The 24,813-nt window shown below is 39.2% G+C and overlaps 1 protein-coding gene across 3 annotated transcripts in view; it reads left to right on the top strand.

Annotated features, from left to right (window-relative positions):
* Window positions 1-6,192: 6,192 nt before the first annotated feature.
* The window catches only part of gpc6a (glypican 6a), a 238,289-nt gene continuing 219,668 nt past the window's right edge, over window positions 6,193-24,813 (top strand). The window contains exons 1-3 of one of the 3 annotated variants that reach the window (XM_044193683.1): window positions 6,193-6,640; window positions 6,721-6,769; window positions 6,805-6,829. In XM_044193683.1, coding sequence (XP_044049618.1) covers window positions 6,477-6,640; window positions 6,721-6,769; window positions 6,805-6,829 — 238 coding nt within the window. In that variant the 5' untranslated portion in view covers window positions 6,193-6,476. Of the gene's footprint in view, window positions 6,830-24,813 lie in introns of all 3 variants that reach the window. The other 2 variants (XM_044193691.1, XM_044193707.1) reach the window with 2 other exon arrangements.

The raw sequence follows: 24,813 nt of genomic DNA, 5'->3' as shown, positions 1-24,813 counted from the left end.
CCAGCAAAGTTTTTGAGGTGAAGTGAAACCGAGGGAAGACATGCGGAGTCTCGCCGGCCCTCTGGTGGCCTGCTGCTGTATGACACTGTGCTCGGTAGTCAAAGAGACATACTGTCCATGGTAACTGTACACAGGGCGGGTAGACAGGCATGACAAGGCAAGAGAAGTTTATTTAAGCACCCTTCAAACACATGGGTCATTTCTAATGTGTTACACAAGGCGAGGAAATACATCAGAACAAATAAAATACAGCAAAACTTAAAACAGATAAACATTAAGATAAATAAAAATGGACAAAAATAGTGGACCCAAAATAAAGTATCTAAAATGGTTCATTCAGTTGTTAACTGTGCATTTACATTTTCTGTAGAATTTCCCAATGTGGTCTGTATGGTGTTTCAAAGACTTTCAAAACTCCCAGGAATAACATTCTGGTGGACAAATGCTGAATCCTTAATACATTTATTTATTTACAGTACTACTTACTACTTACTTAGTTATTTACATACTTACTTGGCTTTAAAGTAGTCCAATTTTAATCAATTGTGTCTAAAATACTTAAATCATCTTATAAAATACTCAGCTGGTGTTATTTTTTTCTTGAAAATGTATCTACTACCCCCAATTTGCTACAACCTGCAAATCCCAGAAAAAATGCAGAGGACATGAACAGAGGTCCTCAGTAGAAGCTATAGGCCGGTCTACACTTAAAACTTAAGTAGCCTACTTGATTTTTTGTGACTTCTGCATCTTAGATAATAAATGACAAACGGCCTGCATCCCGTTGTTGTTTGCTCCACATTCAGTGGCCCTTACTGAGCTTAGTTCCTCTCTTATGGTTGATTCAGACATCTAGTCTGATCTCATAGCTACAACATGTGAAAAGCCTCACGTAACTCATTAACTTCAGAGGATGACAAGCATTTGAATGGCAAATGTGTAAAATAAAATTTTGTATAGGCTACAGATACAGATATGTAAAACAATCTGCTTCTGTCTCTTGCTTAATTTCTTTAATCCCCATATTCTCTGTCCTTCGCTGTAAAGATAGCAGCAGCCTGATACCATATGCAAAATATGATAGCATGTTTCAAGGGCACTCTCTTGCTTTTTATATTGAAATGATGAAAGATGGCCTGTGTCAATTTCATTTTCGCACATGAAATGCATATGTCCATGAATAGAAAAATGTTTGTCTTATGTGGGTTTTTTTTTTACACATTTGAAAGAAAAGCATAATAAGAGACAAGCACATGCTTACTCCAATCCAATTTCCTGCCAAATGCCCAAGAAGGTGCACTATATAGGGAACAAGGGCAGTGATGGAATCGCCAGAATTTTAAAGTAAAATAAGGTGCAGAGGTGTAGGACACTGTAGAAAATGTAATGAGATGCCTATTAAGAGCACAAAAACATTATATGAATCAATAATCTTCACAGACTTTCAATTTATTAGCTTAACCAGGGAAATTAAAAGATAATTTCCTGCACCATCTGGTAATATTATTACTCCAACAGATCAATAGGGATGATCTTTTTTGCTTTAACCCTAAATCATCTGGCTCACTTTTGAAAGTATTAAATAAGAGTGAGAGTTTCCTCAAATGTTCTGAAATTTTACTGAAGCGTGGTGACCATGCTGTGTACAAAACATCTTTATAAATACATCCAAGGACATATCCACAGACACTCTTTATGTACTGACATGTAGGCTGTGATAGAAGGAACATTTAGAGAATATTTCTTGTTCTGTTTCTGCACATCTGAGAATTTACTGTGGTATTAAAGTGCAAAAGGTTCTGTTCATCTTTTTGTGGGGCTTGAAATTTGCCTGAATTATCTTACTGTAGGTTGTTAGATGCCTGTCATGTTCATGTCAGTATCTTTATGTGAGATTTTGAAAGCAGCTCTGTCTTTTGTGTCAGTAACATACTGTTTCCGAACAAAAGGAAATAGTACTCCACCACCTCTGCACATGTGATGCTAAGTGATCTTGAAACTGAAGAGTGGAGCACTTGAGAAAACAGATTGATGCTCATCATCTTCATTACAGGAATGGGAGTTTGTTGCACATACTAATCTACTACTGATTAGACGAGGAATATGATTAGTTAGTGTCAGCCCAAGTATGAACAGCTCATAAACTACAATGATGCAAACAACATCACCGGCCCTGTGACGATTCATTCAAATTGTGTACATAATATGATCTGACGTGTGTTTATTATGTTCATTGTGTTTTTTCAAGAGTACCTGTTTGATAGATGCAGAGAATAGAGCCTAAAAATATGGCTGTAATCTTCTTTACTTTAAGTCAAGTAGACAGTGTTATATGCTGAACAGTAGGGTGCAGGATTGATACTTGAATTATATTAATTGATATTAAAAAGAGGTAGAAGTCTCTTGTAATAATCCAGAGTTTGGATAACATAATAGATACATTATATAGCACATATACACAGCTGGTTTGCAATTGTTATTTGGAATAGAACAGAATTTGTTTTATTTTGTATAACATTTACTATGCACAATGCCTCTACCAATTGCATGCCATGTCTGGCATTTCTGTTCGCACAGCTGTCAAAATTTGAATTATCTTATCTTAGAGAAGGAATGACTCTAACAATGAGCATGAACAGCAAAAAAACATAACAGTACAGAGATGAAATGCATTTCATTTTATGTGTGGCACGATTTCCTATGAATACATCACCTGGTCAGAGCTGAGGGAATTATCTATTGCATTAATTTATAACTACCAGTAGGTGTTGCTGTAACTGCATGTGCATGTATTTTGGGGGGTGGACAGTAATGAATCATCTGATTTGCCCTCACATGAATCAGTTGTTTCCCATAGTTCCCATTTGTCTGTCCCCTGGGTCTAGTCCAGTGCTAGAGGAGTGATGTGATGCTGCTTGAATACTCAGTTTTCAATTACATCCACTATCATTACTGTTATCAACAGCAGCAACATCAACAGCCAATCTCCTTTCCATTATATTTGAATTGAAAACCAAGAGTTTTGGACTTAAACTATTTAACACTATAAAAGATAAATTTAGAATATTTTCACACCAAGATGTCTATTTACATATCTTAACCATACTGACTGCCAAAACCTTTCTGTGACCACTTGGGCCTAAATGTAAGTGTGTGTTGTTAATGTGTGTGTTGTTAATGTAAAGGCGTGTAAGCAGAATTTGTGATGGATCTTCTGCAGGAACAAAAGTGCTCCTGCAGTGTCCAATTTACTGTAGCTATTACCTTTCATTATGGTTGCTGCACACTGTGTTCATACATACCGTCTTTGTTTTCTAAATGGTCAATATTATGGTATTTAGACATAATTATGAAATCAAGCATTAATGTAAGTTATCTCTTATTGATAACTACATAATATTGGTAAAATACAGGGAGCCAACGGAAAAGAGCTTTAATAGTTATCTCACTATATCTTTTTTGTTGCTTAAATGCTTTTCACTTTCATCTTATACAAATAAACAATGTGTGTGTGTGTGTGTGTGTGTGTGTTAAATGTATTTAACAGTCCCACTCAACAACAACAATTAAACCATACAGTATATTGCACCATTAGCTTCAGTCTCACTCCAACCTCCTTCACTGTGGCATCAACCTGATATGTCTGTCTGCATAGCCAAAGTACTTTCTGTACTGTATTATATTAGCTATTTTACACAATGAGTGATAGCTACTGTAGTAATAGTATACTTGTGTGCAGACTGCATTAGTGAATCATTAGGGTCATGGTACTCAAATCTGAGATCATTAGCTGGAGGCTCTGCCTACAGTGGTCCTCTGTGAACTGCATAAAAGGTGGACAGAGAGGCAAAAGTCTCCCCTTACACTATAGAAGTAGCTATGGCCATTGTTTACATATTTTATACAGATAATTATGCATACTAAAACAAAAAATTGCATTAATTTACTGTCTTTTTTATTCATTTCTGTGTAATTTATTTCTAGATGGATGCATGAAGATATGGACAATATGCAGGTATGTGCATACTAACCTGTTGCCTTTCTTTTTTGTTTAAAAAACAGAGGAAAATAAAACGAAAATACTGTACTATAACTATTATTGTGCCATGCAGAGGCGAGTGAGTCCATGAAAATAATTTCAATAGGGATAAACATGGATGGAGAGCGTGATCAGCTCCAAACAGCTGCAACGTTATCTTGTCATTAGGGAGTATGATTATGACCAATAACAATGAGTATATATTAATGCATATGGCATGAAATGGTAAAAATAATATAAGGTAAAAATTGAAGCCATACGTTGTAGCAACAATTGGGGCTTGTTGGCTGTTCCTGCTGTTAACCTTAATATATTTTACGTCAACACAACACAAGGCTGCAATTTTCATCTTTCAGGGTCTTTGAGCCAGCATGCCACTAAACTAACTAAACCATGAATGGCACAATAAAAGCAAAGAATGCGTATGACGCAGACAGATCAACAAACAAAAAAAGAGGAAACGAAAAATAAATGTTCCTTGTTTTTTAATTGTTCCTTTAGCAACAACCTTAAATCTCAGGTTTATAGCTTCTTCACCTCCACTGCCCTCTCCTCCCCAGTGCTTGGTGTGTGTTGTCCCTGCCAAGGTCTGAAACATTATCACAACGGATGTGGGTTGGGAAAACACTGAGAGTGCTTCCTCTGCAGTGCCAGTCTACTGGGAGGTTCTTCAATTATCATTGCATTTTAATGTAACTTCTGAGTCTGAGCTGTGCTGCAACTCAAAGGAACCAAAGAGAGGGGGCAACATGGGCATTATACTTGTGGGAAAAAGCTGAATTGATCTTGTTTTGCCTTTCTGATTGCCTTTAAAGTGGTTTTGTACTAGTGTTTTTGATATGTAAGGACTCTCAGCTAATGCATGAAAATATTATAAGCTGCAGTTGACTCCAATCAACACATGTACATGAAGGTAGCAAATGCTGACCATTGCTGTCCAAGGACCAGTTAGAGTTACTGATTACTATTCATAGCATCAAAAGTTTGAATATATAACTTTTCAGGTAGTTTTCATGCAAATAATACAAAATACAAGCTGACCCTAGTCAGCAGCAACTGAAATTTCGGATTCCAAGTTAACTGGCCGTGTGGGAGTGTACACTTTTAGCCTCAAAAATGTTCTGTCTGAAGCTGAACTGTATGACTGCTTTTATGGATGTCCACATTGTTTTTTAAAATAATTTTATAGCAAATTAAACTTTAAATTGCTTTTACGATGTCTGTCCAGAACGAGAAAAAGTACTCCTATCTCCTAGAACTGCAAATCACCTCTGATACGTTACAAATTTAAACCAGGTATTTGTTTGCCCTTGACCACAGGAACAATACAAGTTTGTTTTGGGAGGTGTTTATCTTGATCTCTCGATCTTAGGAAGAAAATTAGCTTAAGTTTTGATCTCTTAAGAAATGCACCAAGATACTTTAAGTGTTGTTAAAGTCTACTTTGATAATGTGATGTTTCATCCTGACGTGTAACATTTTGATTGGGATCTGTTTGCATGTTCAAGGAGCTACTCTGCTAGTACATTTCGGTAATACGTTATTTTATTGTGATTATGGGTCTAACAGAGATAAAAGCCAATGATAGTTGGTCAGATGGTATTTGTTTTTTGTATACATGTATATAATCATTGTCAGCCTATAGGTGCTGCATTGCTCTGGTTATTTGGTGTGTTTCTTTTTTATTGTTTCTATTTATAGGCTATGTAGGCTATTTTATTTTGTCAATTAGTGTTTAATATATTTTTTATCCCTAATTTCCACTGCAAGTCTACCCCTTCTTGACCTCTTCTGTCACATCTGTTTCACCTTTGTTGTGTTTTTTAAGCTGTTTTATGACCTACTGCCAACTAAACTACAATTGCATTTCAAACATTTATCAATATATGTTCACTGTATGAAACATAAACATAGGCCTACATAATAATTAGCGAACAAAGTGATTCAGTCCATTTTTTTTTTACATTTTGCTCAGATGTGGCAAAGATCAAGATGTATTATGATTTTGTAAACTGGAAAAATAACATCATAGTTTCATATCTGCTCTGAGCCAAATTAAAGTTTGGAGATCTGAATACAACCCATAACAATAAGGTAATGTAGGAGCATAGACTGTTGCAGTGTGGCTTCCAGCCATTATTGGCATGAACAGCAGAACAGATAAGCAAGGAAGAAAATACGAGCCATCTTGGATTTCACGATTGAGTGGGATTTATCTGTTTGTGAAGGACATCTGAAGTGAATCCTCTGCCTGTATGCAGTGGCTGGCTTTTAATTTTGAAATAGGGAGTTTGAAGTTAGAAAGCGCCCAGCGACAGAAATTGAGTTTTCAGTTTTCGGGAAAAAAAAGACTTGGGAAGCAAAAAAAAAAGAAAAAAAAAGTAAGCAGTAACCATGGCAACAGTTGCACAGCGACACCTGTTGCTAGCCCATAATAATGACGTTAGCATGCTGCTATTGTGCAAATAGTGTATGCTACTACCTCAGAAAGCTAAGCTACTACAACCAGTGCTGTCACCATATGACAGTTTTCTCAGTTAGGACCATCCAGATGTTGCCGAGTAAAATGAGGATTATCTGTACTCCGGCTGAAGACAAAAGGTGGGAAACTTTTCCTGAGGGATTTATCAGTAGCATAATTATATGATTGCCACTGTCAGGTGAATGGTGTGCTTTTACAGTCAATCTTGGAGACACGGGACAAAGCAGAGACAGTGGAGAAGTTGTCGGATAATCCTGGATCCCCCCTGATCTCTTGTGCCAATATCTGTGAGGGAATGGCAGCAAAAAGTAAGTCATTTTTTAATGTAACGTTATGTAGTGTATTGTGCTGTCACTGTGAACATGCTGTGGTGATTTCCTAGTGTCCATTTAACTTGTGTGGATGTGTTGAAATAGTTTGGCATGGGTTGATTGTTGACCAGAATTTTAGTTGTGGCTATTGATTGTTGGTCATGAACATAAAAATAGTTTCAGTTGTGGTCAGTTTGTTTGGATTAAGTTATTGATGGTTGGTTAGAATTAGTCTGTGTTGTTGATAGTGTATCTTTCTTATAGTTTGTTTAAAGTGCTGGTAATTGATTAACATTATTTCTTCGTGGGGGTTGATCATACTTTGTATTTGATGGTGTCTTAGTGTGTTGGAGTTGTGTGCACCAGCCTGCATGTTGTTTTTAACTGAATCAGGCTCCATGTATTATGTACACACAAATTTAACAATCAATATGTTTTTTTATTTCCATGTCTGCAAATGCATCATCATTAGTCAAAATTAAAATGAAGATGCCATTGACACATCATTTAAAATGTACTCTTTATTTGCATTTTCAAATTTGCAGACATGGAAATTATGTCATCATTTAAAAGGTTATGGGATGCATCTTGTATGTTGGAGTGGCTGCAGTGCTGTATAATTTTTGCTTTCAGCTTTCATCGCTGGTAGGCAATTCTGTTAAAGAGAACCAAGTGCCGTTTGCCACAAGACCTGTGTAGTGCCTCCACATGGCTGTTACATGGTAACTGCAAGGGCAATAGATGCAGCTCAACATCATTGGCAGCCGACAGATCTAGGAAAATGAATGAGGCGGCGATCTTACTGGACACCTAAATAGCTATAATACTTGCAACTCTGACTGTGATGTTTGTGTACGCAGCACAACCATCAACAGCAGTTACATAGAGGCAATCAAAAACCTACTAGTACAGGAAAATTAAATTTACCCCAAACTCCGGGCCCCACTGCTGTTCCTCGGAGGTGTATATATGCGATCAAATACTTTCCTCCTTTTTATTGATGGTTCAGCTGGACATATTGATGGTCATTTTTACTCAAGATAAACATTTGACAATTCTGAGAATGAGCCTTCAAGTTTAGTTATTATTATGACATATAGGTACAGTTAAAAAATAAACTTCATTATTAAAGGTGACATTAACAGTAAAGGTGACGAATCATTTTGAACAGTAAACTTTAGCAGACATGAAATCACTATGTATAATAATGGCTACAAATAAAAACACAAATACAACAACATATTTAAATTTTAATTTAAGAAAAGTAAGAAAACTATATAAAATTGCAGCCATTAAAACATTCCATGCTGTATCTACCAACATACTGTATAAACCAATACAGATGTATTTGTGATAAGCCAATGTCGGCCTGCCAATATATCGGCCTACAAACAAGACAGGTTGGATATACAGTAAACAAGACATGAATTAAAGAAAAGCACTTAAACAAATGTTAAACAAAGCAGTTAACAATGACTAGATTACTCTGGGTATAAATCTGGGTAATGGGTAAGGTCAGGGGTTGTCAAAGTCTGACACTGTGGAGATGATGATATGATATCCTCGGAAAGTGTAAGTCACACTGAAACAAAAAATATGTGTGTCTGTGTGTTCTTTAACTCTCCTGTGCCCTCAAGTGGAAGCCATGGGGGAATTGGAAAAGAGGTCGAATACAAAGAAGTGGGATGTTGAGGCCACAGCTAGAACACCCTGGACATGCTTGGCCAAAACCGTGTTAGATGGGTCATCAATAGCTTACCAAGGGAAGACAAGGGCGTAAACAAACAACAAACATAATTGTAACATGGACCAAAATGAAATGTACTTAAATAATGGCACTATTAACCCACATTAGTTGTTACCCAATTGCATATTTACTGTGCACTGAAACACAGGGGCTTCAATTATTTAATTTTATTGTTAATGTTTATAAATCTTACCATTCATGAATGCTGTCTGACATGTACACTAAAAGTTCATGGGTACGGTGTGACTTCCACCTACAACTGCAGAGAGTGAGGACACCTTTGAGTTAGTGGGCAGAGATTAATGCAAGGATTTGCTTGTGAGAGAACATGCGTGGAATGGTAAGAAAGGTGCTACTCCTGCTCTGGGACAGTGAGAATTTGATGCAAATTCGATATGATAATGACTGACCTGAAAAGAAGAGCAGAGGAGGCATTAAGATGTGTCAGCACCTTTGCCTCTGTCCTACAGATGGAGGGGGAAGCAGAGTTAAGTTATGGTAAATCTTTAGTATTTTTGTTCCAGCTACTTCCAAAATATTTAAAGTTGCATCTCAGATGAGAACTCAAGCAATATACAAAATACAATTTCTTATCTTCAGTTCATAAATCATGTGCGTTGTTGTACATTATACTGTATATTACAGTGTCACATTCAGTTGACCACTGAGGCTCTGAAATCTAAATCTACTGTTTTTATGTTTTTGGTTTATAAGTGTCCGTTCCTCTCCGTGTCTTATATTCGGCAGAGCTCTTTCCAATTAATGGTAGGTGTCCACAAAAGAATCACTCAGCAGCCTGATAACAGGGCCGGCAATCAAAAATGACAAATGACAACCTGTGACCATGACACAGAAACAGAAATTTAGACAAATTGCCATTTGCAAAGGAAGCAAGACCAATATTTTTTATGACTAAATTAACATGTATCAGCTGTTTTGTTACAAAAAGGTGTCCTCTGAAATCAAACTTTCTATGTACAACTAAATAGTCCTAATTTCAAACTAGCAATTAAGTACATGGCCTGTTGCTGGGGTAAGTGCAGAGGAGGGTTTGTTTTTATCTCCACCTAGCATGAGTGGGCGGCTGCTCTGTGCTCACTGAGAATAACATGATCCATTGGAATAAAAAAACAAACAAAAACAAGCAATCTGAGAGTTTTCACAAGAAAGGGTGCAAGAGAGCATACTAACCCCTGTAAACTGTGCATAAATGCTCTTGGGGTGATGAGTGTGATCAAGCGCTGTTTCAGATTTTGAGAGGTGAGTAAACAGCGTTAACGTGCATTTACCCTCAACTAAAGCCATAGCTGTAGTGGTTTTAATCTGAGTTATCTTCTGCTGTCACTTCTCTCTCTGTGTACTTTTCTGACTATATTACAAGGAAATATGCATCAGTGTGGAATCATTATAAATTGGAAAATTTCTTCCACTGCCTACACGAAGAACTCAGGCCCATATTTCATTAAGCCAATGATGCCTATGAGCTTGCACAGCAAATAAAAAAAAATGAGGCAGAAATCCATGCAGCTCACCAAGTAACAAAAAGTGTACAGTGCAACCAGAATATTGAATGTGTACTTAAAAGTAAAAATAGTGCATCAATAACTTGCCAATTCCATAATGCAAAGGGGACTACGCTGCTGCTTCACAAGCAATACATCCTCAAGTTAGGAATGGGTTGCTTTATGTCCAGAAATGTGATATTTGTACAAGAGGTACATAAAGCACAACACAATACCACTGCAGTTAAGGTAATGTCACACCTCTAGTTGCTTTAAATTCCAATAGTCTACAGCCATATAGCAGTTTTGAGCTAAATGCTGACATCAGCATGCAAACATGCTCATAATGACAATGCTAGCATGTTAGCATGCTAATGTTTGCTAATTACCTCAAAACACAAAATACAGCTGAGGCTGATGGGAATGTCATTAGTTTTGTGAATGAAAATTTTTAATTTTGACCTGATGATGGTGCAAGATGAAAATTTAAGGGTTCACCAAAGTGAATAAAATTCATCCTGAGGGGAGCATGAATGTGTTTGCCAAATTTCACGGAAACCCACTTAATAGTTGTCGAGACATTTCACTCAAACCACAAATGTGAACATCATGGGGACCTTTGTTGCATCTCTCTCCCTCATTTCCTGTCATATCTCTACTATCACTATCTGATAATGTGCTCCAGATGGCCAGGCCAGTACCTTGCATGGCAGCTTGCTGCCATTAGTGTATGAATGTGTATGTGTGTGTGTGAATGAGAGGCAAAATGTAAAAAGCTTTGGATAAAAGCGCTATGTAAATGCACACAGTGGCTTATCAAACATCTGTGGTCATATACAGTATGTGGCTAACTAAATAAGTAGTGTCTCGGTTTCAACACATCAACACTCAAAAGCACACTGTATGCTTGTCTAGATGACTGATGGAGCAGAGGTTTGTGTGTTTATATCATGTCACCCTAAACATGCTGACATAACAAGACAGCACAGATTTAACATTGTTAGCCTTTTGCATCCTTGATTGCAAAGAGGAAACCGTGTAAGGCAGAGGCCCATGTAGTTGTAGTCTTGCATAATTGCAATAAAAAAAGTTATGTATAAGTTGCCTTTTTTATGTAATTGTGATGTAATTGTAAGTTGTGCATGTTTTGTATTGTGAGGAGTAGGGCTACACAATCAAAATATTATCGAAATCGCAATATCCATATAAGTGCAATATCCAAATTGCAGAAGCTGCAACTTTTTGATAAAAGGTAAAATGAATGACAAAACAGCATTATAATGAAGTAGTGTAGTGCCAGAGTTGGTACAGACCCCAACAAATCATCATCATGATTTTAATATTTTTTTCAGTGAAATTTGAAATTGTGATGCAAAAATGATCATTCCCACTAATCGTGAATCATATTGCAATCGTATTATCTATCAAAATAATCACAATATGATTTTTTTTACCATATTGTGCAGCCCTAGTGAGGAGGTAAACGGAACCTATAACCAGTTTTGGAAATTAAGTTTTTTTTTGTCTATCTGCCACTGTGGCTGGTGGATTACAAAATCTACCAAGCCACTTAATTTTTTTACTAGCCACTTTCATGTTTTAACTGGTGTTCTGTCGATATGTGCTACCTATTGAGATATGCTGCTTAGCGGTTCTGCACATGACCCACAATCTTTCTGAAATCTTAAATAGACATATTATAATATAGCATTTCAACATGCTCCCCATTTTCTTACATTATACATGGAGTGAGTAGTGGTGTAATATAAAATGATACTGTAGTGGGAGCATTATTTGATAGGGGATATTGGTCTGTTGAAATACGCTACCCCTGAAATCTTAAAAAAATATATTATAATAGAGTATAAAAATATGCCATATTCTTACAGTACACTTACCCCTGTTTGTAATAAAAAAACATTGGACGTCATAATACTGTGAGAGTTATATCTTTATGGGATATATACAACTGGAAACAAGGTAGACTTCTTTGACAAGGCAGCATAAATCGTCAGAACACCGGCAGTGTGTAACTGAATGTGAAAAATAATAAAACATCTGTAATATTCAAGCAAGAGGTTATTTTATTTCATAAGGTAATTATTTAAACTCTAAACTAAAAAGACACACACAAACACACACACACAGAGTAGGTGTAATGCTATTTGTTCAAGTACCAGAGTGCACCTATGACGCACTGTTAAGTTGTGGCCCGTGTCAAAGGTTATGTAACCGTTGTTCCTATGGTGGCAAGTTTACATAGGCCTATATTAGTCAACTTTAACTGACCACACAATCAAATTTTAAACAGACGTCATTAATAGTTTCATCATGTTGACCATATTACACGGCAGTCAGCAAAACATCTAGCAAAGTAGTATTAGGCGATACCATGGATGTAGTAGGTTGTAATTAGCGTAACATTAAGCAATAACTTATAGGCGAATGAACACAAGTAGTTTCTGTTTTGAAGGATTTCATTTACATACTTGTTCCGAGCAAATAAACCCGCATTCGAAACATTAACTCTGAGGAAAAGTTGCAGTGCATGCAGACGTCAAGCTCATCTAACAGGCTAGGCTATGAAACCAGAGCTAAGCAAACTTTCATTTCCTGCGGGCATTGTGGATGCAGCACAAGCTGGCCAAGCTGATTCTTGGCAAATGCATTACAAATAAACTGTCAGAACAGTGAATCATAAAAGAAAAGATTGCTGTCTTTTCATCTGTACTAGTTAACGTCAAATAGCTACAGAGTGCCGCTCAAAGGCTACCGGCAACTTTTAAGGTGGAATGTTGCTCAGTGCATGAGTTAACGTTGTGAATCAATCGACACACCATCGCTACAGAACCCTTATAATTCAGTTTAGACACATGCCAGTAATATCTGTTTAACTGATAGTGTCTATTGATTGTCTGGAAAAGACAGAAAGCAGCAGTAGAATAAATCCAGGCCTTTTAAATGGGCTCTCTTATGGCTTTGGGATATAAAACACCATGATCTGACTTCATTACAGTAAAAGGAAAGTTGAAACTAAAGCAGAATTGTTGATATTGGCTTTAGCTGTAGCTTTATTTGAAAAAATCTTCTTCTAGTGAGACAACCAGGGACACAGTATAAGCAAAAAGACAAACAAACACCTGTGGCCATGCTGTCGTCGTTATGGATGTCAGTCAAGGTAAACAATCCACAGAAAGTGTCTCATAATATAGTATAGTATAATGTTCCCACTTTTTCTCAAATCATGAAACTATGGAAAAAAAGTTAAAAATAGTGGTAAGGGTATGAAAACCTTTTTGAGGTTTTTTATGATGTGAGATGATTCTCAACACAGAAAATGATTAAAATGGACAACTTCAATGGCTTTCAGGACAAAATAAATAATTAAATACTTTCGGTCATGATTGTTGAGAACACTCACATCTACATTGCCTCAATTTGATGTTCTTATGTTATGAACTTTATCACCATGGAGCAAGCTAAAAACTAGCTTTGACAACTGACTTCTAATACCAGTGCAACAAATGAATATATGAATATTCAGATAGTTGTGGTCAGCCTTGCACTGAATATAGGTGTCTTTAAATAGGGCTACAAAAGCCAAAGGTTTAATGTTAGTATAAAAGGTTCAGTGTTATTGGTAGGCTAATTGTAGTTTTGAGTCACATGGTTCTTTGCACCATGAAGCATTCAGAGAAATGGGCAGGGAGATCACAGTGGAAGCACAGAGCCATTATAAAGCCATTTACCAGACAGCTCCCTGCACAGTAGCAGGGTAATGGGCAGGGCTCAGCTGAAGAGCTCACTTTCTGAGGAGCTCTACATTTACCACTTCCATTGAGACAGAACAAAGGATTACCTAAGACTCAGCTGGGACGCTGTTCATCTTATTATGTGACACAAAGTGGAACAGCATCACCTACGACAGCAAGTCGTCCTACCTATACCACAAAATAGATTGTTGTCAGTGATTTTTAAAACAAGCCATGTTGCCCTCATGGCTAAAGTATGTTGGTGTTTAGGCAACTTAAAATACTTGGTTAAGATTTAGACAAAGAAGCCAGCAGACTGTTGGTAGGAGATGGGATGTGAATCCCAGCATTCTGTGTAAAATTCAAATTCTGTCTGTCTATTACACATAATAATTCCAACACTATATTCAGCAAATGCTTTTAGTCTGGTAAACCAGTCGGTCCTTGAACTCCAGTGGCCAGGTTACGAACTTTGGGGTGATTTGTGGATGCTGAGCTGAGATTAACCAAGACATCTCTAACCTATTGATATATATATATATATATATATATATATATATATATATATATATATATATATATATATATATATCCTATTGACTGAAAACCGTTTACAGCCTTTAAATTTGAGACTGCAGTCAGAATTATGTTAACACTTTTTCTACACTCTGGCCAGATAAGGTTCAAGTCAGGTTCAATTTAAGTTGCATGAGTTGTCCTTAAAGTATACTGTATATTCTAAGTAATTCTACAGGCATGAAATTTGAGTTAAATTAGACTAGAGTCTGAGAAAGAAGACAGCACCAGAAAACTATTTAATGGGATGTAATATTGGTTTGTTGAAGGCTCTTAGAGCCTTTAACTTAGAGAACCATTTGCATTTTGTGTATGGGGTTCTCATTGGGAACTCAACTGTTCAGCAATCTACAAACCTGAGAGTGACTTTTTGAATCACTTTACAACATAACCATACACTCTTTCCATCTTCTTATCATCCTCTTAAAAAAGTACAATATTCTTTAAAAATGCAATCACAATCCGCGTAACACACATGTTCTTGTCTCACTCCTAGCAGGGGGTGTTCATCTGTCCTGGTAATAAAGTCATAAACTTATAAACACATCAATTTTCCCCATCCCTACTTGTCTCTAACCTATTCTAATGTGTTCCCCCAGCTCTGTTGGAGGGGATTACATCTGTAGAAGATGTGGGATTGTCTCCCCCCTCATCCCACTGCCAGCTGTTTCAAGCCTACAGCAACCATTAATGTTCATTTCCCTCATTTACATTTCAATCTTTCACCCATCCATAGTTTTACTTTGTCTAATGTGGCCAGATATAGTGGCATGATGCTCACTCCTGGGTTTTTCCTGGCTCGAATGAGGCAAAAGTGGTGTATCAACCATGACCTACTGAACTATGATTAATTTAATTATTTGTGTATATAGAAAAATAAAGTTAAGCATGCCAGGTCTTAAGCAGATGCGTGAGGCCTTATTTGCCAATGAAGCACTGACTAAGACTTGGATAATTTTATAACTCTAGAATTGGGGGGAAAAAACACAGTCATTTGGTGCTTAAGTATGACTTAAATAATAAATTGAGCTCTCTTTGGTAGTCAAACAATATGTAAATAGAACAAGGAAAACATTTTACAGAACACTTTATGTTCTACACAAATACCACCCAAAGCAGATATTTTTTCCAGTATGTTGCTTAAAATGTACATAAATAGCACAAAAATAAGAATGTCTGTCTTTTTTGTTCATTCAGCACTATTGTGGAGACTTTACTTTGTGGTGGTATTGGGTAGATGATTCTGCTGTTGCAATTAAATTTAAGGCTACGGCTGTGTTCGCATTGCGTGACAAAAGACAGCTCCCTCATTCTTTTCAATGTGACCTCTGCATAGTAATCTTTTGAATAAATGAAATGAGAGCCAGCATCAATTTAGCAGCCCTTATGTGCAGCCCCATGTTAGTGATTTTTGGGCATTTTAAACCAAGTAACAAGTTAGTTTAAAGCTTCATAACTTTGTAACTCCATTTATCCCATTGGAAAATTAGATAATATTGTTTATCCTCAATTAATATTACCAACTCTATGAAAACTGTAGTTTAAAGTAGGGACATTGCTGATCCATATAATTGGGATTAGGGGCAAACAAGGTATTTTGTAATGGAGTAGTGTCTGTTTAAAGCCTGATCACTTCCCAATCCTCTGTTTTCTCCAGGTAAGTATTAAAAATGTTAATGTGACGTAAACTCTGGCCACCAGTGTCAAAGTTATATGCTTTGTTTTCCCACATCCATCTCCCTGACCTCCACATCCTTTACATTTTGTTGTACGATACAAAACATCTTTCATTGGACCTAAATAGCACCAATGAGCATAAATCACTATTGTAATTTTTTGCGCATAAGCATAATATGTCTTATAATTCGACAAAAATGAGCATGAACAAAGTAGGTGCATTCAGTCTCTGGTTCAGATGGGAATGCATTGTTGGATCTGTGGCATTGATCGCAGGGTAGATCACATTACGTCTGTGGGTGCTGGGTATGGATAGGCTGCTTGTGTGTATTTGTGTGTGTATCTCTGTGTGCTTTCATTCACGTACTGTATCAATGAAAAAACTGAACTACTAAGCCTAAACGCTTTTTTTGATGTTTAAAACCATCTTAGTTTATTAGGAAAAATATTGTTAAAAGTCACTTGAACTGGGTGATTGTGGGGAGGTAAAGTTACACTGGGACACAGTCCATGCAATTAAAAAGAAATGAGAAAATAAAATCAATGCAGATCACTTACACTGTGGTGACAAAAGACTCAACAGGGGACAACACAGACCTAAATCTTAATTAGCAACAATATTGATGTTGCAGCACAAAGAGCAATCCAATGTAGGAGCACAATGTGCTTAAATGAAAGTACCAAACATGTATCACAGGTTTGGATTCTGAAGTACACAAGATTTATATGTTAAAATCTAATCTGAAGCATAGTATTCAGTCTGCCTCAAGTTAGAATTGAAAATGAAATGGTGACCTAAGGTGAAGAGGTACTCGCAGAACAATTTTTTTTTCTCACATACCCCCAAGTGCTTGACTTCTCATAGAAAAAACCAGAGTAAGAATCTGTCTGAGCTATCTGGGCTGGCATGATCCATCACAGCATGGAGGAATTTGCTGGTTGAGACATGAATCCTTTGTGGCAGTTTAGGTTTAAGGTGTTAGCTCTGTATTCTGTTATGTCTTGTCAACAGGGCAGTGAAAAAGAGGATAGTGTGTCCGATTGGGGAGAATTACTCAAACTGGGCTTCTTCCATCTTCCATCTAATAAAGCATGTTAACAATGAGAGAGCTAGTAAATTAAAGCCTTTTTTACAAGTGGTGAGCTGAATTAATCAGAGGTTTTAAATTTTCACAATTCTGTAATTAGTTGAATTCTGTCTGTGCCAAAAAAATGTTCCAAAAAGACTGCAGCAAGTTGCAATAAAGGGGTTTGAAAAGAATCAATCAATCCATATTTTTTTTTGGGGGGGGGGGTCCATTCAGCCATTCGTGGTATGACTCCAAAGATACAGACACGAGGGGATCACTCAGGAGTTTCACTCTAAGGACTTTCTGGATTACTGAAATGATCTGTTGAAGACACCTCCCCCGATACCTTTCTAACGTTGGAATGGGGCGGGCGGGGTTGCACTTCTCTCTCTAGCTCTCTCTCTTTTCATTCTTGAAACAACTATTTCTGTCACTTTTCATGTGAATAGCAGAGTGCAACACCATGATTACCTTCCAGGAAATATTTATATATTTATCCTTAAGCACATGAAACCTGCTTGCTTAGACACACACAGAGATGAAGGTGCCCAATAAGCCCTGTGCACAATGGCACACTTGAGAAACTATTTAAACACCTACCATTTGAGAGAGACACTATTCCAGAATGACCAGTAGCTGCTATCACCAAGTTATGCTGAAACAAAGAGGTGATTGTGTCCTATTTCTGCTGATAAAATTGTCATATTGTGCTGATTTCTCCCTTTCTCAACCAAAACAGGCTTCTTCCATATACTTTTTTGGTCATACAGCCATTTCCAGGATCAATAAATAGTTTGACATACGTGATTGGTACAATTTGGTCACAATATTTTGTATGTTAATCAGACATTTACAGTTCAGCTTCAGTATTTGTGTTTATATTGACACTGCAAGGTAAAAAATAATGGATGGATAAAGGTTATTTTTGGTCTGCATATAGACACATTTCTCAGTTATAAAACTATGGATCAAAATTATTAAATGCAGAACAACTAAAACGTGACACATCTATTTTTTTTTTTAGACGTACATGCACAAAACAGTTGAGCAAGAATAATAAGAGGCCTGCACCACTTGTGGAAAATCGATTATTTTATCCAGCCCTAGTGTTCATCTATCTATCCCCCCTGTCAGGGGCTGGAGAACCTGACCCCCTCAGGGCTACATCCTCCATCCTCCATTATAATCAAAAATCCCAGGGAGTGTCATGCCTTCTATAACCTTATTCTATGACCCAGAAAGTAATCAGTTTACTTGATATAGGTCAAACTTATCAAAAGTGCAAAGCTAGACCTGAGCCTGAATCAGTACTTAAAAAACCTATGCTATTATATCTGTATATGGTGGTCTTTTTGGTTATTTTTATGCGCTCAATGAAAGAAAGAAGGGGAACTTCTTAAAACAGAAGAATTACATAGTTGTAAACAATTAACTGATACACATTAACATTCATCCACATGTAAACAATGAATATCAGGTCAATTCCAGCTTCACACAGCAGGATTAGGGGTGTGCAATATGAATAGTCCACCACGGCATATGTAATTTTATATCATGATAACATTATATTGTGATATAATACATTTTCTGTAGGCTCAATTTAGAAACCAGCTCGAAACAGTTCAAATAATGAGATACCAGCTAATCCAGTACATGAAATACCTGAAAAATGAATATACTTTGATGATGAACATTGATGCATAAATCTTGTAAATTAAATATTGTCATGAAGCAGTCAGGGGCTTCGGCGACCAGATCTCCGGACACAGAAACTGGCTCTAGGGACATGGAATGTCACTTCGCTGGGGGGGAAGGAGCCTGAGCTTGTGCGGGAGGTTGAGCGTTACCGGCTAGATATAGTCGGCCTCGCCTCCACGCACAGCCTGGGCTCTGGAACCCGTCTCCTCGAGAGGGGCTGGACGCTCCATTTCTCTGGCGTTGCCTGCGGGGAGAGGCGGCAGGCTGGTGTGGGCCTGCTCATAGCCCCACAGCTCAGCCGTCACGTGTTGGAGTTTACCCCGGTGAACGAGAGGGTCGCGTCCCTCCGCTTCGGGTGGGGACAGGTCTCTCACTGTTGTGGCGGCCTATGGGCCGAACGGCAGTGCAGAGTACCAGGCCTTCTTGGGGTCCCTGGGAGGGTACTAGACAGTGCACCGCCGGGGACTCCGTTGTTCTACTGGGGACTTCAACGCCCACGTGGGCAGCGACAGTGCCACCTGGAGAGGGGTAATCGGAAGGAACGGCCCCTGATCTGAACCCAAGTGGTGTTCAGTTGTTGGACTTCTGTGCTAGTTGCAGTTTGTCCATAACTAACACCATGTTCAAGCACAAGGGTGTCCATCAGTGCACGTGGCACCAGGACACTTAGGCCGGAGGTCGATGATCGACTTTGTTGTCGTATCATCTGACCTCCGGCGCGCGTGTCTTGGACACTCAGGTGAAGAGAGGGGCGAGCTGTCAACCGATCACCACCTGGTGGTGAGTTGGATCGGCAGGCAGGGGAGGAAGCTGGACAGACTTGGCAGGCCCAAGCGTATCGTGAGGGTCTGCTGGGAACGTCTGGCGGAGCCCGCTGTCAGCAGGGTCTACAACTCACACCTCCGGGAGCTTCTCCCAGATCCCGGGAGGCTGGGGACATTGAGTCCGAGTGGACCATGTTTTCCACCTCCATTGTCGATGCGCGGCTCGTAGCTGTGGTCGCAAGGTTTCTGGTGCCTGTCGCGCGGCAATCCCGAACCCGGTGGTGGACGCCGGAAGTAAGGGATGCCGTCAGGCTGAAGAAGGAGTCCTATCGGGCCTTGTTGGCTCGTGGGACTCCCGAGGCAGCTGACAGGTACCGGCAGGCTAAGCGTGCTGCAGCCCGTGCGGTCACAGAGGCAAAAACTCAGGATTGGGAGAGGTTCGGAGAGGCCATGGAGGAGGACTATCGGTCGGCCTCAAAGAAATTCTGGCAAACCGTCCGACGGCTCAGGAGGGGGAAGCAGTGCTTCACCAACACCGTGTGGTGCGCGGGTGGAGAGCTGTTGACCTCGACTGGGGATGTTGTCGGATGGTGGAAGGAATACTTTGAGGATCTCCTCAATCCCGCTGTCACGTCTTCCGAAGAGGAAGCGGAGGCTGGGGACCCGGAGGCGGACTCATCCATCACCCTGGCCGAAGTCACTGAGGTTGTTGGCAAGCTCCTTGGTGGCAAGGCTTCAGGGGTGGATGAGATCCGTCCTGAGTATCTTAAGTCTCTGGATGTTGTGGGACTGTCTTGACTGACACGTCTCTGCAACATCGCGTGGCGGTCTGGGACAGCGCCTCTGGACTGGCAGACCGGGGTGGTGGTCCCTCTGTATAAGAAGGGGACCGGAGGGTGTGTTCCAATCACAGAGGGATCACACTTCTCAGCCTCCCGGTAAGGTCTACTCCAGGGTACTGGAGAGGAGAATTCGTCCGATAGTCGAACCTCGGATTCAGGAGGAGCAGAGTGGTTTTCGTCCCGGTCGTGGAACACTGGACCAGCTCTATACTCTCCATCGGGTGCTCGAGGGTTCATGGGAGTTTGCCCAACCAGTCCACATGTGCTTTGTGGATCTGGAGAAGGCATTCGACCGTGTGCCCCGGGCGCTTTGTGGGGAGTGCTCTGGGAGTATGGGGTCCGGGGCCCTTTGCTAAGGGCTGTCCGGTCCCTGTATAACCGGAGCAGGAGCTGTGTTCGCATTGCCGGCAGTAAGTCAGACCTGTTCCCGGTGCATGTTGGACTCCGCCAGGGCTGCCCTTTGTCACCGGTTCTGTTCATAATTTATATGGACAGAATTTCTAGGCGCAGTCAGGGGCCGGAGGGTGTCCGGTTTGGGAACCACAGGATCTCATCTCTGCTGTTTGCAGATGATGTCGTTCTGATGGCTTCTTCAAACCAGGACCTGCAGCATGCACTGGGACGGTTTGCAGCCGAGTGTGAAGCAGCTGGGATGAGAATCAGCTCTTCCAAATCTGAGGCCATGGTTCTTGACCGGAAAAAGGTGGTTTGCTCTCTCGGGTAGGTGGGGAGTCCTTGCCTCAAGTGGAGGAGTTCAAGTATCTCGGGGTCTTGTTCACGAGTGAGGGACGGATGGAGCGTGAGATTGACAGGCGGATCGGTACAGCGTCTGCAGTGATGCGGGCGCTGTATCGGACCGTTGTGGTGAAGAAGGAGCTGAGTCGAAAGACAAAGCTCTCGATTTACGGTCAATCTACGCTCCTGCCCTCACCTATGGTCATGAGCTCTGGGTAGTGACCGAAAGGACAAGATCGCGGATACAAGCGGCCGAAATGGGCTTCCTCCGCCGAGTGGCTGGGCGCTCCCTTAGAGATAGGGTGAGGAGCTCAGTCACACGGGGAGCTCGAGTAGAGCCGCTGCTCCTCCACGTCGAGAGGAGCCAGCTGAGGTGGCTAGGGCATCTGATCCGGATGCCTCCTGGACGCCTCCCTCGGGAGGTGTTCTGGGCATGTCCCACCGGGAGGCGGCCCCGGGGAAGACCCAGGACACGCTGGAGGGACTATGTCTCTCGGCTGGCCTGGGAACGCCTCGGGATCCCCCCGGAGGAGCTGGAGGAAGTGTCTGGTGCGAAGGAAGTCTGGGAGTCCCTGCTTAGACTGCTGCCCCCGCGACCCGGCCCCGGATAAGCGGAAGAAAATGGATGGATGGATGGATGGATGGATGGATGGAATTTCTATATCAGCCTACTACTTGTGCCAGTTAGTGTCTCATAATGTCATTATTTTACCTTTTACCTAATCAGTTTGTATAAACATTTCTCAGACCTTTCACGCTTAAAGCACATGTTTTCTATTTTAGCACAGTGTCCTCATTTCATGACAAATTCAGATGACCAGCCTCACAAACAAATTGGATTTAGATCAAATATTGTATAAATCCAATAATTTCAAGTAATATAACTAGAGCTAGACCAATAATTTAGTGCATATCATCTTAATACATATATGTCAGTTTTGGTGTATATATTGGCTGATAATTAACAAGAAATTGCCAAACTAGGTTTGAGATAATTTACAAATAGTGTCACCATTACATAGTTTGTCCACCAGGAGCACTGACAAGTTCATTTTTATACTGTAAAACATTTTGCTCTGTATGCATCTTCTTCACAATTCTGTAATACAACAGATCTAAGGGATCTAAATCAAGATTGATTGTTTATGTTAAAAAAATTACTATGGCCAAAATATCATATTCAGATTTTTAAAACTCTCAAATATCAATATCAGAAATCCAGCATCGGTCGGGCTATAAATATAACATTAAATAATCATTCAAAGAAGTCCCTTTACAATGTGGTTTCAAAATAACAGACAAGCATGGAATTGTAAATTATTAAGCTTTGTGACACAAAGTATGGATTACACAAATTAATTTGCTATAAAAGGAAGCCTTTTAAATATATAGTGCTGGCAGTCAGGAAATTATTAACCTCCACGGATTATTAACGTGCGTCAATACCAACATGTCTGCTCACAATACTCATATTCAACTCTTTTCCAATTATTATTTCTAAGAGAACATCTAAAATACCTTTTATATAATATCTTGTGTCATTCTGTTGGACTGTACTTTTTCTCTTTTACTAAATGGATAAATTCTACAGTTTGATGACAACACCGTCAATAGAAAAAAAAACTAACAGCAGTGAGAAAAGGTTTAAGCAAAGAGGGCTTAAGAGGATTTAAGACGGCTTCCTTTCATGTGTTTAAAGGTGCACACAGTGATGCAGGCTACCGTCAGAATAAATATAGCATTGATAATGCATGTTTAACACAAACAACAGCATTTTTCCCACAAAGCCCTGTCTGTGAGCATGATATGCCTGTAGCAAATGGATTTAGTCTGTAGGATTAGACCACCTAGACTGTCCTGTGTGTATCTCTCGTTGGTTAAGAAGCACCGAAACGTACATTTACAGCACCATGTTGTCAGCCATTTGGTACTGAAATTTTGGATGCTGTTGCACTCTTGGCTATTGCTCGTACGGGTGTAGGGGTAGGGCACTAATAATCTATGGTGCTTTTTGTAACATCAAAGACAAAACACACTAGAATAAGGATAAGTGGCATAGAAGAGGAGACTTAGCAATCTGGCTTTCTGTTTGGATTTAGAGAAGGTGAAGGTAAACAAAATAAATGTTAGGCTCAAAGATTCAGGGATTCACCTTACAAATTCCTTAAAACTCAGTTACTGTTAGTTTTTTAGTGTAAGTGGAGTAAATATCAGTAACAGTTACAATGCAGCTGTGTTTTTGTTTAATCATTAGATTTCTCTACACTCCATTACATATTAAATATGTACATGGAATGATCCCACTGTGTCTATGTGACATATGATAATAACTTGGAATTTTTATGGCCTGACAGCATAGAAATGGGATTATCTTTTAAGGTCTCTTGAAGTGCTGACATCTTAGTGGGAATGATTTATTATTTGATATAATTGAGCATTTGCAGACCATGAAATGATTGTGAATCTTACCTTGGGAGGAGTGGAGAATGATGTTATTATTGTAGCAAAACATGTGAGAACTTACATGATGGCATTTCAGAAAATATTCATACATCTTTGATATACAGTGTATATATATATATATATTAAAATGCACAGGAAATTCAAGGGAAGAATATAACAGCCAGCTGTATGTAGCTGTAGCAACCTATTTTTACTGCCACCATACATTGATACATTGACATGACATAAGAACCAAGAGCGAGTTTGACTGAAGTGAGTTTTGTTTTCCTCTCTGTGCCTGGGGGCCTGTTCAGCTCAGTCTGCTACTGTATCTGAGTTGATAACGACATTTTGGTCAGTACCTATGCAGAATACCTCATGCTTTGCAGCTTGTCAGAGATAAAACAGACATTTATTTGTACAGTACAGTTACAGAGTAGTAACCAGCCCAGCTGGCTACAGACAAGCCCATCTAGCTTACAGCAGTGGAAGGACTGCTTGCCTGTCTCCACTATAACAAAAGAGGAAAACCCTAACTATTATTGATTGATAATGTGTGCATTGTGAATCTATGTGACACAAGCAACCGTTTACAATTATTTCAAGTGCTCATGCAGTTGCAGAATTCACAGTAAGAATGCAATGTTATGGTAAAAAAGTTAGAGCTACTTATGTATGGTAAAATTGAAAATACATAGATTAAGTGTGTAGACAATGCTGTGACACAAATTATTAATGAATACATCCTCATGTTAATTGTATGAATAACACATACATTCAAACACAGTATTTTAAATAACAAATATTATTTTGATGCAGTGAGATTAATTATAATGGGCACATTGTCACAACTCATAAAGGAGAATGCATGGCTCTCAGGCAATAAAAAAATCTTGCATCACAATGACAGAGAGGCTTATGTTGAAACATTAATGACGGTGCCAAACACTAGAGAAAACTAAACAAGCCTTCAGTCAACAAGTCCCCATATAAGTAATCCCTGTGAGTCCCTGGCAACATTCTTTCAACAAGTTTAAATCTAGGCCCGTCTAATGAGACTTTGCTTCAAGTTTCCTCTAAGTAATAACAACATTCTCACATTTTCTGACACTTTCTCTCTTTCTGTCATATACACAATTTTCCAGTTTCATGTTTTAGTTTTTTTATATCTTCTGC

Source organism: Siniperca chuatsi, linkage group LG1, assembly GCF_020085105.1.
Source record: "Siniperca chuatsi isolate FFG_IHB_CAS linkage group LG1, ASM2008510v1, whole genome shotgun sequence".
Lineage (NCBI taxonomy): Eukaryota > Metazoa > Chordata > Actinopteri > Centrarchiformes > Sinipercidae > Siniperca > Siniperca chuatsi.
The sequence above is the reverse complement of the archived record's forward strand: the minus strand, read 5'-3'. Positions and strand labels throughout refer to the sequence as shown.